The sequence below is a fragment of the Lissotriton vulgaris genome, chromosome 5, assembly GCF_964263255.1.
Source record: "Lissotriton vulgaris chromosome 5, aLisVul1.2, whole genome shotgun sequence".
Classification (NCBI taxonomy): domain Eukaryota; kingdom Metazoa; phylum Chordata; class Amphibia; order Caudata; family Salamandridae; genus Lissotriton; species Lissotriton vulgaris.
In genome coordinates, this window is record NC_141693.1 from 328,915,933 (window position 1) to 328,931,349 (window position 15,417).

General features: G+C 48.8%; 1 protein-coding gene across 1 annotated transcript in view; it reads right to left on the minus strand.

Moving 5' to 3' along the window:
- Positions 1–5,261, minus strand: part of MICOS10 (mitochondrial contact site and cristae organizing system subunit 10) — a 175,546-nt gene extending 170,285 nt beyond the window's left edge. Inside the window, exon 1 of the mRNA XM_086921571.1 lies at positions 5,109–5,261. Within this exon, the coding sequence (XP_086777697.1) occupies positions 5,109–5,232 (124 nt within the window). The 5' untranslated portion in view covers positions 5,233–5,261. The remainder of the gene's footprint in view (positions 1–5,108) is intronic.
- Between the last annotated feature and the right edge of the window lie 10,156 nt (positions 5,262–15,417).

Genomic DNA, 15,417 nt, shown 5'->3' on the forward strand with positions numbered 1-15,417 from the left:
TCTTGATGTTTAAATTGTAAAAATTGTTTAGGCGGGGGTCCCTGGCCTCCAGTACCGATTCAGTGGGTGTCTACAGAAGTCAAAAAGATAAGAATAGCTGCTTCAAAGTATTTCAGTGGAAAGTTCAAGTAGGGCTAGCACTTCCAAGTTTGAGAATTGGATCAACACTGCTGCTTTGTTACCACCTCTTTCCAACTATTATCTGTATAAAAAAATAAGGTTAAATTAAGTAGGAATTCTTCGAACTGACAATCTTCGCCAACATATGGCTCATATGTGCAAATCCACAAGCTCCATTTCCATACTCACAATCACTGTTACTTTACGCACGGTGTTCACCCACAGCTGTACAACCCCTCTGGATATGCTATGTGCCACTTTGGTCCCCTAAATTCACTTTTCTGCATGTCCAGTAGAACCGCACAGTTCTACTATGTAAAAAAGCAGCAATTTGTAAAAATTGGCTACTTTCTCCGAGCCCAGACCTACTTTAGTCCAAATCTAACCCCCAATTCACTCTTTTTAAATATATGTTAACTGCATTTCCATGGTACGTCTGATTGCTGCGTGGCTTGAGTGCATTATGTATAAATCTAGAGCTAAAGCTGCTTCCAGGTAGGTCGCTCCCCACGCCGCGCAGCTCCACCTGTCTGTGCCAGTGTCCTGAGCCCAGCTGCTGCTAACTGTGATCGAGGCCCGCCTCCACCCGCACCTTATCCCTGGTGGCCAGTGGTTGGCCGTAGGTTTGCTTCTGATATCTGCACTGTATTTGGTTTTACTGTTCCTCTGTTCTTTTTCTGTTATTTGCACTGTATTTTGGTAATTATCGTTTTTCATTCTCCTCCTTTTTGCCTTCTGTTCTCCTTCAAATTCCATCCTCTTGTTCTTTCACGCCGCTGATTCCCCTGCGGCCCCGCCCCCCGCTCTCCCATTCACCCGCTCCCCCCTCCCAGCTGCTCCTCCCTCCCACCTCCCCTTCTTATGGCAGCCGCAGGCGTGCCAAAGGCACGCCTAAGGCAAGCCCATCTGCGCCCGTCCTCGCCTGTACAGCACCCGGCGCCAGAACCCCTGGCACCGGGGACCGCTATGACGCCCGTCTCCGCTACGCCTCCACGCACTAAACGCCGGACGATCACGCACCTGCTGCCTGGCAGGTCAGAAGCGCACCCAAAGACCCGTTTCCTGGCAGAACTGCAGCTTCACCAGCAGCAGACCCGCCTATCCACCCACCAGGACAGGACGCAACCACCTCAGATGCATATTCCAGAACACCCGCTCCGCACGCAAACATACCGTCGAACTCGGGACCTGCTCGACGCGTCCTCCCCGGATGTCACCTTCCTGACAGAGATCTGGATGAACAACTCCCCGACATCGCCATAGCCATCTACAAGATCACCTGCAGAGACCGACCAACGGAGTAAGAATCGCCATCATCCACAAGTCCATCCTCAAGGTCTCAACCAAATCCGACGACACCCTCAACACCGCCGAACACCTGCACTTCCAGATCCACACTGATCCCAAAACCACCCTCAGAGGAACTCTTATCTACAGGACCACCGAACCCAGGCCACAGTTCAGCGACTCCATCGCCGACTTCGTCAGCATGCATGTCCTTGCGTACACGAACTACATCCTCCTTTGGTTCTGAACTTCCTCCTCCAAAAAAACGACGAAACTAACTCCACCACCCTGATCGACAACCTCGGACTCGGCTCAGACAGCTCATGACAACGCCCACCCACTCCACCGGCCACACGCTTGATCCCATCTTTTCCACAAACTCCCATGTCTTCTTCAGCCACACCACCGAACTCGCTGCATCCACTTCACCTTTGAGAAGCCTACCACGCACCACTGCACTGAACAGATGCCCCGCCGCTGCTGGAACAAAATAAGACCAGCTACACACCACCCTCACCCGAAGCCCACCCACAGACCCCACCGACCCCCGACGCCGCTGCCAGCAACCTCAGACGCTGGATCGAAGACTGCACCAACACCCTCGCCCCGATCAGGAATCCCTCCAACACACGCACCAACAAGACTAACAGCTGGTTCACCGCGGACCTCCAGACCTCCAAGCAAAACTGCCGAAAGCTGAAGAATAAATGGCGCCACAAACAGACACCGGAGAACCAAGCAGCCCACAAGAACGCCATGCACCAACACCATCACCTCATCAGATCTGCCAAAAAGACCTCCTTCAAGGACTGCCTCGACAACATACACACACAACAGCAAAGAGCTCATCAACATTGTAAAGGAACTCTCCAACCCCAGCTCCAACACCAACGACATTCCACCATTGCAAGACCTGTGCAACTCCCTGGCATCCTTCTTCCACCGCAAGATCACAGACATCCACAACAGCTTTTGACAACCAGTCCACCGCAGCAGCCAACGACACCTCAGACCCCACGGCCACCACCCACGGCGACCCCCTACTCACCTGGACCAACATCAACGATGACGACACCATCAAAGTCATGAGCACCATCCACTACGGTCCCCTGTGAGACCCGTGCCCTCACCACATCTTCAACAAAGCCAGCGCCACCATCGCACCCCACCTCCGCGAGGCCATCAACATCTCCTTCGAGACCGCGACCTTCCTGGAGAGCTGAAGCACGCCGAGATTAACGCCCTGCTCAAGAAACCCAAGGCAGACCTGAGGGACCTCAAGAACTTCCGGCCCATCTCTCTGCTCCCGTTCCTGGCGAAGGTCATCGAGAAAACTGTCAAATAGTTGACCCGCTACCTAGAGGAGAACAACATCCTGGACCCGTCCCAGTCCAGGTTCAGCAGCAACTGCTGCACTGAAACAGCCCTCGTCGCCGCCACCGATGACATCAGGGCCCTGCTGGACAGCGGTGAGACCGCGGCCCTCATCCTTCTGGACCTATCAGCCGCGTTCGACACAGTCTGCCACCGCACCCTACGCACTTGCCTCCACGACACAGGAATCCGAGGCAAAGCACTGGACTGGACCACCTCCCTCTCCGGCAGATCAGAGAGCGTCTGCCTCCCTCCCTTCCGATCCGAAGCCTCCAAGATGATTTGCAGCGTACCCCAAGGATCCTCCCTCAGCCCGACATTGTTCAACATCTACATGGCCCCACTCCCCCACGTCGCCAGACTGCACGACCTAAACCTCATCTCCTACGCAGACGACAAACAACTGATCCTCTCCCTCACCAAGGACCCTCTCACCGCCAAAACCAACCTCCATGAAGGAATAAAAGAGGTCGGCGAATGGATGAAGAACAGCCGTCTGAAGCTATAATCGGACAAGACGGAGGTCCTCATCATCGGCTCCACCCCATCTGCCTGGGATGACTCCTGGTGGCCGAAGGCCCTGGCAACAGCACCGACACCCACCGACCACGCACGCAACCTGGGATTCATACTCTATTCAACACTCTCCATGACCAAGCAAGTCAACGCCATCTCATCCTCCTGCTTCAACACCCTCTGTATGCTCCGAAAGATCTACAGGTGGATCCCCACCGACACTAGAAGAACGGTCACCCAGGCCCTCGTCAGCAGCAGACTGGACTACGGAAACACCCTCTACACGGGAGCCCCAGCCAAACTACTGAAAAAATAGCAAAGCATACAGAACGCCTCTGCATGCCTAATCCTCGACATCCCTCGCCACAGCCACATCACACCCCACCTGAGAGACCTACACTGGATTCCCGTCAAGATGATCACCGTCAAGCTCCTCAACCACGCACACAAGGCACTTTGCATCGGACCAGCATGCAACAAACGACTCACCTTCTACACCCCGAACCGCCAGCTCTGCTCCACCGACCTCGCCACCGTCCCCCGCATCCGAAGAGCGACCACCAGCGGCATATCGTTCTCCCACCTCGCCAAGTCCTGGAACACCCTCCCCATACTCCTACGGCAGACCGAAGACCTACTAACCTTCAGGAGGCTACTCAAGACCTGGCTATTCAAGCAGTAGCAGCATCCCCGCCCCCCCACCCCCAGCACCTTGAGACCCTTGAGTAGCACGCTTTACAAATGTCTTAATTGATTGATAGCCGCAACGTCTTGATTATATGGATTACTTAAAAAGTGCTCTGTTCCCACGTTCTGTTTACCCCAGATGAGTTTTATCTTTGGTTTACCTTCTTCAATTAGAGCAGCAGTAGAAAAGGGCAACCTTTTACTTCTTAGGCCTCGCTGATAACCTCAGCTTGAGTGCCTATAAAAATGAGTTAGTGACCTTGCAAAAGCACTTAAGTAACAACCTTAAGTTTCTAAACCATTACACTGCTCAAAATATATATAAAATGTCACACGTGTGTCAACTGAAAAAAAGTAAATGTCGTTCAGAAGCAATCAGACAACTCGTGACCTAATGTTGATATTTTTTGCGAGTATCCTATCCTTAAATACCCACCATTTAAGGATTGCATCGGTTTATGCCGCACTTTCTGGATCCCGTTATCTTTCTACACCCGTGCCAGTTAATCATACAACCCACACCTTCCTCCTAAATTCTCCCAGAATACTCTATGTTCATCCACCCTACGCAGCGTCCTTGAGGATACCTACGCATCTACCATCCATCTACATTACAAACAAACCTCAACAAACCGTTACCCCTCGCAGAGTACCAACCGAAGGCCAAGCACATGGCTCTCTCCTCAGCAGGACACGTATTCGGCGTTCTGAAATTCTCTCTTTTTAAGACTTCAAATGTCACGATATGCCTACCATCCCAGCGGGACGCAGCCTCTAAGTAAGACATTATTATTATTTTTATATTTTGGTGCAGTTTTATATAGCGCAAACTCGACCCGAACGTATTGGGACAATGTACATGAATACAAGTTACGTTAGAATGGGACACTGTTTGGCAGGCACAGGGAGATTAAGTGGTCCGACCAGATGTACAGGATGTGGAGGCCACGCACAGATTCACACCTGGTTCCCAAGGTCGGCAGCGCTTGCAGTTGCGCCACAGCCTCTTCAATAGGAACCACCAATTAAATATAACAGTCCCAAGCTTGCCCAATCGCCCCCATTCAACGTAGGGCCACGTCACTTAACCCACACTTGTGTCACCATGCCTTTTGATGCCTCACCTAGCTTCACGGCGGTGTCCCCCAAGCACCGGTCCCATTTCCTCCCAAGCTCTTTTTCCGCCATCTGCCTGCTCAACGCCGGTCCTGATCCAAGATCTCGCGAGCCTATCGGCTCCCTTAGCATGAAGAAGGAGACATCGCGAGACTTGCTCGTCCGCTATTGACAGGTGGGTTCCAAGGTTACCCTGAGATGCATCCGGGAGCCTGCGTTTCAAGCCTCGATCTCGCTTTTTCCAAGTTTATTCTGCTAACATTTCTGATGTGAGGTCTGACCGAAAAAGTGGTATGTTCGGATAAGCATTCGTTCGAACTTGCAAGAAGGTTTCGAAGATGAAGAACTGAGTACCGGAGACTGCCTTGGTAACTGGTGGGTGACTGCGGGAACAGAGTTTTGGTGTGGCAGATAGTGGCAGAGTCAGCACAGGCAATTAAAGCAGACGGTATACGAGTGGGTTTGACTGCCAATGGTAGGACTTTAGGGTAGGACTTTTAGGAGAGCAATAAAGAAGAGACTCGCATAACTGCCAAGTACTCAGATTGCTTATGTGATACATTTCCATTATTTCAGCATATGCATGAGTGACATTAAATTGCCAAACGTGTGACATTTCGACTGACATTTTGTCGAGATAAAAAAACAGCAATGACGACCATGCAAAAACATAAATATCAACAATTACGTGTTGTGAGCAGTGAGGGGCTTGAAACTGCAGCAACCCCCCCTGAAATGAAGGTCAGAAAACCAACTTGACGGAGAACTCTATGGGTAATCAACAAAGAGAGAGTAAGGGTATTCAGTGGGTTCCTACTCCTTGGTCCCCTAGAAATCAATTATAGTAAAACAAAAGAAAGGAGTATCCCCAGGATTCAGAATCCTAGTAATTTAGCACGGAGATAGAGAATTGTTGGAAGAAAGAGAGATCTTTGTTTTAAGAAACCCCTCACTCACCGACCTGGTTGGTGACATGTTACATCATCGGGGTCCACCCGAGTGACTGAGTGCCACTCAGGTGTGCTGCGACGCCTGCAACTGCAACGGAGTTGGTTTTTTGGGGGTGTGGAGAGATTGTGAGGTTAAAAAGTGTACTACATGTACTCCTTATAGACTTTATTTTGGAGTCCGTATAACACTATTAAAAACAAGTGTGATACTTCTATTGGTTTAATTGACCAGGTCGTATCAAAATGTGCATAAAACTATGGTCAACATGTTTCAACCTTGTATGATTCTAGGTTTTCTTCAGGACCACGAGGGGTGAGCCGGGAGGTCTGCACACGCTAAGGTGCACCCTTCCCTGACCCGCCTGTGTGCTAGACCGTCTACTTACGGTTTAGCTTTCTTACAGCATTGTGTGTAAGGAGAATTCGTAATTAGTGATGGTCGAGCCCCATGGATGCCGTGGGGGGGCCGCTTTTGAGCGTTTTGTCAAGAAGTGTCTGCCCACTGGAAACCTTTCCTAACCGCACGGCGTCCTGAGGATCTCTATGGGTAGCCAGTCACACATTTGACTAAGCATAACATTGCATAGAGGGTTAAGGCACCTGCTGCAAAACACAAGTTATAACATGCAGGTCAAAGATGATATTTTATGCTTACACTTCAGCGGGTTACTGCTTTTGCTACAGGATTTTTCTGTGTTATCTGATCTGCAGGTCTCAGGTTATAATTATTCTACTACAGTTCAGTGAGTTATGAACTGGCATCAAGGAACTGCATGCAAAGTGAAATACATAAGTATAGAATGTTACAATTTTTTTCTCATGCTTTCATTATGCTAAGGTTGGTGAAACAGGTTAATTGGAGTAATATGTATTATCAAGTGCTATAAATACATATATATTAATATACACACCAAAGCATATATTCAGACAAATTCATGTATTGGTTAGCTATTGATGATATGAGTTAATAGACAAGTTTTGGAAGTTTTCTAAACCATATTTTGAAAAAACAATTTGTCAATGTATACGTTACACCTATAAAATGTGCATTCTTAATGGACTGTACATATCTATTGCAATAAGGGCCTGCTGTTCGTGCTTTGCATATTAAAGACTATTAATGCAGTTACTCTTTTCTTACTACAATTTTTATCTCCAACCATATACATATACAAGCCGTAAATTGATCAATGCGATTGACCGGGTAAAAAGACCCTTGCTTGTATGCAGTTGAAATGCACATCTCACTTCCAGGTGTCACATATCACTCACTACACATGACCACAGCTATCGTTGTCATTTGCTGCACACTTATAAAAAAAATGCACTTTCTTTATTTGATCAGTTTAATAGGGACAGCTTAAAGAGATATCTTCTTGATAACAGGCCCGGGATACAGACTGGTACTGGCCTGAGCGCAACACTTTCCGCAACATTAAGTTACTTTTTTATAGCCCCTTCTGGCTCCAGCAGCCTCTGAATAATGTAAATGCCTGCAATAGACTCCACTGTACCCAGCACTCTTCCTACCTCCCTATTGTGCACCAGCCAAGAAAGTGGGGTCTTTTTTTTCCAACGCTTTCAATGGTGACTGTGGTGAGTTAGCGTGCCAGCTTCTTGTGCTGACGCACGTGCCGGAAATGTCCGGTCTTAGCGCTCGCGCCTGAAGGTGGATCGCATAGATAAATAAAACGGGGCATGGCCGCGTTAGGCAGTCCGCCGCAAACACAAGCTGAGTGTGGGTGTCTAGTTATTTCTGCAGCGCGTCTGCATAGCGCGCCAGACCTCACGCGTCTCTCGGCTCGGATATTACACTGGGGATGAGGAGCAGAACGGCACACACTCCTGGGCGCCCTGCAGTGGTTAGCTGCAACACATCCCCACAGTGTGCAGTCCACATAGAGGACCGCATTTGAAGCAGGCCAATGTCACGAACGGCACCACGAGGCAGGAGGCCTCTCGCCTGTCTTCAGGAAGTACCGGGAAGTTGTGCTATTGGGCAGAGTACACCCACTGGTTCCGGACAGTAGAACAGCAGGACACGCGCATACTAACACTGGTGAGTAGCGCAGGGCGTGCAGTCGAGGTGCCCAGGCGTTTTCCCGCTCGACAGAGAGTACCCACGTGCCACAAGGCCGCGCTCTCGGGCGCTGACTGCGCAAGTCCCCAGTAGTGCCGGTCCCACTGGCCAATATGCCGGATCCATTCCTTTGGGTACTGCACTCTCGCTAGAACGTACAGGCCCCTCATTAGCCAGCATCATGGGAGATCAGGGAGAAGGGGTGCAACCCCCAGTAAGAGCCACCACACAACATCCTCCCTCAGGAGTTCTACCTCCTTTTAATGAATCGGCAGACCACTCTATGGCCTTGCCGAGGCGGCAAGTCTGGCTCGGCTGCCTGGAGAATTATTTTATCACCACCAGGGAGACAGATGGTGCCGTCAAACGCTCATTACTTCTCCACTACGCGGGATAGGAAATATACCTGCTCTTAAAACACCTCCCCGCCACCGGACCCCCCGAGGACTATGCAGTAGCGGTGGCTGCATTAAACGCACACTTTGACCCGCAACTAAATCCAGACTTTGAGCATTTTAAGTTGAGGCAAGCGAGGAAAAGGGAAGGAGAATCAGTGGACTCTTTTCACACAAGGCTGAGGGAGCTCGCTAGCACTCACCTCATAGGGGACAAAGCAGCAGAAGAAATCAGGGCAAAACTGATTCTGGGGATCTGTAGTAAAGTCCTGCGAGGCCTTATCCTAAGACAGCCGAACATACCAATGAATGACATACTGGTGCTAGCACGGTCCATGATCTTCCAGCCGTGTGTGCAGAAGAAATAGACCTTGCGCTCATGTGCAATACAGAAAAGGGCGTTGCAGTCAAGCCTGAACATGCAGATGCCGTTAGGATGCGGGACAAGACCAACAAACCAAGAGATCGCCCACCGCCAGCCCCAAAAGGCCAATGTGGGTACTGTGGTTATGAGGAACATCCCCCACAGTCATGCCCAGCACAAGGGGAAGATATGCACCAACTGCGGGATTGCAAACCATTTTGCCTTAGTGTGCAGAAAGAAAGCACCATGCAAAGAAGGCAAACGACCTAAGCAAATTAGGAGGCTGGTCCGCTAACTATCGAGTGTCTCGCTATCATCCTCGCCAGGAAGAAAAACAATGTGCACAACTGTCTACCAAGCAGACGACACCTCATCAGATGAGGAAGGGGAGACATACCTAGTCTCTTTCACCCAAGCCATGAAAAGACGGAGACGTCCCCAACCCCGGGGCACGGTGCAGATAGCAGGGCCAGAAGTCAATGCAGTGATAGACACAGGAGCATCTGTCACCGTCATGGGAATCCAACAATACAACAAGTTGAAGCCCAAGCCAGAACTTCGACCCTCAAAGACAAAGATCTTCGCCTATGGAAGTGATTCGCCATTACCCCTCCGAGGCAAAATGACCATGCCTGTGCGGTCAGAAGACCCCGAAATCACAGTTGACATCCATGTCATCAACCAAGTGGCAGTGGCAGACACTGCTGAGTAGCCATGCAGCAGAAAACCTGGGACAAGAGAAGTTCGCCAGAAGCGTGCAAGATAACCAGACCAATGAACTGCTCAGCCAATTTAAGGATCTGTTTAAAGGGCTGGGACAGATAAAAAAAAGCTCCAATCAAACTGCACATAGACCCAACCGTCATGCCGACGGCACTGAGGCACAGGAGGATTCCCTTCCACCTCCGACCGCAAATGGAAGAAGAGCAGCAGAAGCTAGAAGATCAAAGGGTCATAGAGGAGGTCTCAGGGCCCACACCATGGGTGTCCCCGTGGCGATCGCTGAACAACCTCACCAACCAGGAGAAATAAGACTCTGCATTGATATGCGCGTCCCCAATAAGGCCATTCGGTGCGAAAGCCACATTACGCCAACCATGGACGACATTTGGCTGACCTGAATGGGTCCAGGTGGTTTTTAAAACGGGACCTGAATGCAGGCTATCACCAGCTGGCGCTTGCAAAAGAAGGGGTATATAACCACAGTCAACACGCACCTAGGACTCAAAAGGTACAAGCGCCTGAATTTCGGCATATCCTCAGCCGCCAAAATCTTCCAGAATGCAGTCAAAGAGATCCTGGTCAGGCTGCCTGGTGTACTAAACGTGAGTGACAACATCCTCATCCACTCACAGACAGCCGAAGAACACTATCGGCACCTGAGGGCCACACTGCAGAGTCTCCAGGACAATGGGGTCACCTTACATCTGGAGAAGTGTCTGCTGTTCCAACAGTGCATAGAGTTCTTCGGCTACACCTTCACACAAGATAGAATCCAGGTCGACCACCAGGATATCCCAGGCCATCAAAAGCGCGCCTGCACCACTCACAGTAGCTGAAGTTTGCATTTTCCTTGGGATGGCCACATACTGTGGCCGCTTCATCACGGACCTAGCCACAATCGCGGAGCCTCTTCAAAACCTCATGCGAGCCGACACCATGTGGCAATGGGTCCTGGCTGAAGAAGCAGCATTTCAAGCAGTCAAGAGTGCTCTCCTTGACCACACGATGCTGGTGTATTTCAAACCCACTAAACGGACTGAAATACTAGTAGACGCCAGCCCCGTTGGCGCGGGGGCTGTCCTAACTCAGGAGCAAGAGCTTGGACGGTGGGCTGCCCTGGCATAGGCCAGCAAAGTGATCTCCCCAACCGAGAAGCAGTATGCCCAGATTGAGATGGAAGCCCTAGCCATCCGCTGGGCGTGCCTGCATTTTCATTTGTACATATGTGGGCATGCATCGAATGATGGGCCACTGAGCTCCAGCAGTACGAGATGGACGTGGCATACCAGCCGGGCACCAAAAACACTGCAGACTTCCTCTCCAGACACCCAGGGCCAGTGGAAGACGGATGTGAAGAACAGGGTGTTGATCCCAAGGAAGCCCACCTGAACATGATCACGGCACTCACGTGCCCTCGAGCACTGACCCTTGAGGAGGTGGTAGCTGCAGCGAAAGCAGACCCAGTTATTGCCAAGGTCCGAGCAGCCATCCAAGGATGGCACTGGCGTCAATTACTACAGTCAGCCAACTCATGGGCGGGCCCAGAGAAGCAAAATCTAATACACATGTGGAGGGTCAGGAATTAACTGAGCATTACCCAAAAGGGAATCCTCCTGAGAGGCTCTCTAGTTGTAATCCCAGCGTCACTCCAGACGCGAGCGACGCAACTCGCCCACGGAGGACACCAAGTGGTAGAGAAGATGAAGGCCTGCATGCGGGAGAAAGTCTGGTTCCCAAGTATGGACGCCCATGTCGACGAGACAGTCCATAGGTGTGCCTCCTGTCAGGTGACAAGTGGCCCCGAAAAACCCATACCCATTCATACCAAAGAGCAGGGGAAGAATCCATGGGAGAAGCTGAGCGTGGACTTCAGGAGCTTTCCGGATGGCAGAGTCACTCTGGGTAGGATCGACAGCTACCAGTACCCACTTGTGGAACTTGTCACTTCAACGGCCTTCTCACATTTCGGCCCAGTGCTAGAAAAGATATTCGCCATGTTCGGATGCCCAGAAGAACTCCGAAGTGACTACGGACCCCCATTCCAAGGGCATGAGTTCCAGGAGTTCCTGCAACGCCATAGCATCCGGCACAGGCGCATCACCCCGCAATGGCCCCAAGCCAACGGCAAAATCGAACGATTTATGAGGACAATCAACAAAGCCCTACACATTGCTGTGGCTGAGCATGCCGATCCGGAAAACCACCTGCAGAAATTCTTGCAGGAATACTGAAGCACCCCTCAAGGCTCCACACGTCAGGGACCATGGGCGCTAATGTTCAATGGGGCCTGCCGCACTGGCCCCCCTAACACCCCAGGTTGGACACCCCCTCCCTTTGATGAAGAAGGCGCCCTCCAGAGGAGGATACAATGCAACATCATGGCCAGCCAAACCAGAAGAGCTGTGTATCGTTAACTGCAACGAGGGGACACCATCATCATGAGGGACCAGAGGCCGGGGCGGAAGTTCCGAACCCGCTATGAATTGGGCTACTGGACTGTGACCAACGTGAAAGGAACCATGGTGATAGACGACTAGGAAGAAGAAGTCGTAACCCGCAACATCTCATGGTTCAAACAGGTGAGAGAGAGAGAGACACCCCAGTTATGGATGGTGGGGTCTGATGGAGGACAGATATGTGTGGAGCTGTGAGAAGTGGGACATTTTAATCAACCCACTGTGGCTTTTTACTGACATTTTAGAACTTTGGAGTAATGGTGTATTTGGAAATATAAAATGGTGACTGCGATGTTTGTTGAATTACTCCATAGACTTCCTGTGATCAAGGGCGTGTAGCCCGAAACGCGTAAGGAGGTATGAATTGACCTGGATACTCACCTCGCCACAACCTCCATTAAAGGATGATAAACCCACTGGTGTATGGTTTTCCAATCCGGGTGCAACTATATATATATATATATATATATATATATATATATATATATATATATTCAAGAAAACTCGTCCCAAATCCACAAGACTGCAAAAATCCTGCACAGCTCTGGACAAACGAAGAGAGGAACCCAGGAATGGTGCCAAACAAGTGTGATTTTATTTCAGCTCAATCTCGCTCAGCATGCCCGCCATTACGCGTTTCGACAGTATCCACTGTCTTGATCACATGATGTGATCGCAAAGTTACATGGGATTTTATCCATCTGGTCACAGACACTAAAGGTGGACTAAATTATAACCACCACATTTAAAACATAGCATTCATTCAAAAGGGTACATGGAAACAACAGAAGGACTACAGCTATTTTGTATAGTCCAGTTCCATCTTGAATGTAACCCATAGTGGGTAAATAAACTGAAGTATATACATGTGCAAATACGCAAATAAATAGCATGTACAAAAAAACACTTCATAAATATATACATATAAATATATAAATATATAATTCATTTAAAACCATTGTTGAATTTCATGATTTACAAGAGGACAGTGTTTCACAAGCCCTTTTTGAAAAAACGTTCAAAGAATATTTCCCAAGTGGGAATTTCCAGTAAAGTGTCATGTGCTGTATGTAAACAAAGACCATATGTAAACACACATATTTGAAAGTATCAAATTCCCATCTTGTAACAAGGAGCAGCCATCATCGCAAAAATTGCAAATAAAGAATATATTGAAAGTGATTGAGTGCAAGTATCTCAGTTTTTTTAAAAAGGGAAGAGCCCCTCCCTATTTCATATTCATCAATCTGACAGATGTTAATACACAGCAGCAACTAAAAAATGCAAAACAATTCTATTGACTGCAAATTTTACAATTTATGAATTTAGAACAGTCTACTCTAGTAACTAAACAGTATGGTTGAGTCCAGCTCTGGTATAGGTACACCTTATTTTCTGAAAAGAACTACAAACAAGTGTATAGGTCCTCACTGGCGTTAAGACCTCCAGGGGCACGACTGTTAAGTTCTAAGATGTACCTAGTTTCAAGTACCCTGAGCAGCCCATCCCTATTTCCCCCTCTCTTCAGGGGTGGCACACAATCTATAACAAAATAGGTAAGATGTTTGGGATCACTCCCGTGTACCGCCTGAAAATGGCGTGCCACAGGGTAGGCTTGTTCATTATTGGTGATTGCCCTCAAGTGCTGCAGTATTCTCCTGTGAACCGGCAGCCGGGTACTCCCTACATACCTAAGTTCACAGGGGCACTGCAGCACATAAACGGCAAACTCCGTTTTGCAAGATAACTGTTTAGTTATCAGAACTGGATCTTCCTTGAAAGGAATGAGGTAGCGTGTTGTATTGCATCCGTTTTTACAGGCTTTACAGCTGGAACATTTCAGAAAACCTTTCCTCAAATTCATAAAGGTCTTAGATGTTGGGAGTTCCAAATGATTTTTCACTAGCCTGTCTGACATGGAGGTAGATTTCCTAAAGGAAAACTCTGGCCTTCTGCCCACTGAACCCCCAATGACGGGATCCCCCGTCACTAGGTTCCAGTTGCGGCTGAAAATCCGCCTGATTTCCCTATGTTGCTGGTTGTAAGTAACCACGACTCTAGAGCTATCTTTGGGTGCTGCATCTGACTCAGTGTCATTCTTAGATTTAGGCACTAGAATCTCTGCCCTGGTCAGATTATTGGCTCGCTCTATGGCCCTAGTGACCGTATTAGCTAAATATCCACGTGCCAAAAAGCGCAAACGACTTTCATCCATAGCTCTAGTGCACTCCCTCTCATCACTGCAAATTCTTTTGATGCGAAGCATCTCCCCAAAGGGGATGCTTTGTATCAAGTGATGCGGGTGCTGACTTGCCGCGTGCAAAATAGTGTTGCCTGCAGTTGGCTTTCTATATAATCGTGTTGCTAGTTTACCTTCATGTACATAAACCTCTATATCAAGGAAGCATAGTTGGGTTTGACTCATAGAGGATGTAAATTCCAAGTTCAGATCATTACTGTTTAACTTTTCTACAAATTCCTGGGCCTCCAGCATGGTACCCTGCCAAATGAGAAAGAGGTCGTCTATATACCTCAAATAGACCGGTACATTCCTCTCCATGGTGGCCTGATGCTGCACCATGAGGACCTGTTCCTCCCACCAGCCCATGTGCAAGCACGCTAGGCTGGGAGAAAAACAGGCCCCCATAGCTACCCCTCTAACCTGCTGATATACTTGACTATTGAACAAAAAATAATTTTGCTCCAGACAAATTTTAATCATCGCAGTGAGCATGGAATTATGAGCAGAAAAATTCATAGATCTCCTATTTAGGTAATAATTCACAGCCCTGATGCCGTCCAAATGACGTATAGACGTGTACAGGGATGTAACATCCAAACTTATGAGTATACAATTTTCATTCCAAACAAAATTGTCCAATTTTCTGACAAAATCTGAAGAGTCCTGTACATAGGAGTCCAAGCCCCTAACACTGTCCTGTAAAAAATAATCAATGTAAGTTGACATTTTTTCAGTGGAACTATTAATTGCAGAAATTATAGGTCTGCCAGGAGGGATTTGTGTATTCTTGTGGACCTTTGGAAGTAAATAAAAAGAGGGTATAACAGGGAATTCCTTCTTCAAAAATCCCAGCTCCTCTTTGGTTATTAAATTGCCACATTTCCATGCAATTAGTTTGGCATTCTGATCTTCCCATGCCAACCTTACTGCTCCCAAATTACTCCTCCTGTAACAAGAATGGTCTTGTAATTGCCTTTCCGCTTCATCTATATACATCTGGCGAGGCCACAGTACAATGTTTCCACCCTTGTCCGCTTGACGGACCAGGATGGTGTTGTCCGACTCAAGCACTGGCCCCCCTAACACCCCAGGTTGGACACCCCCTCC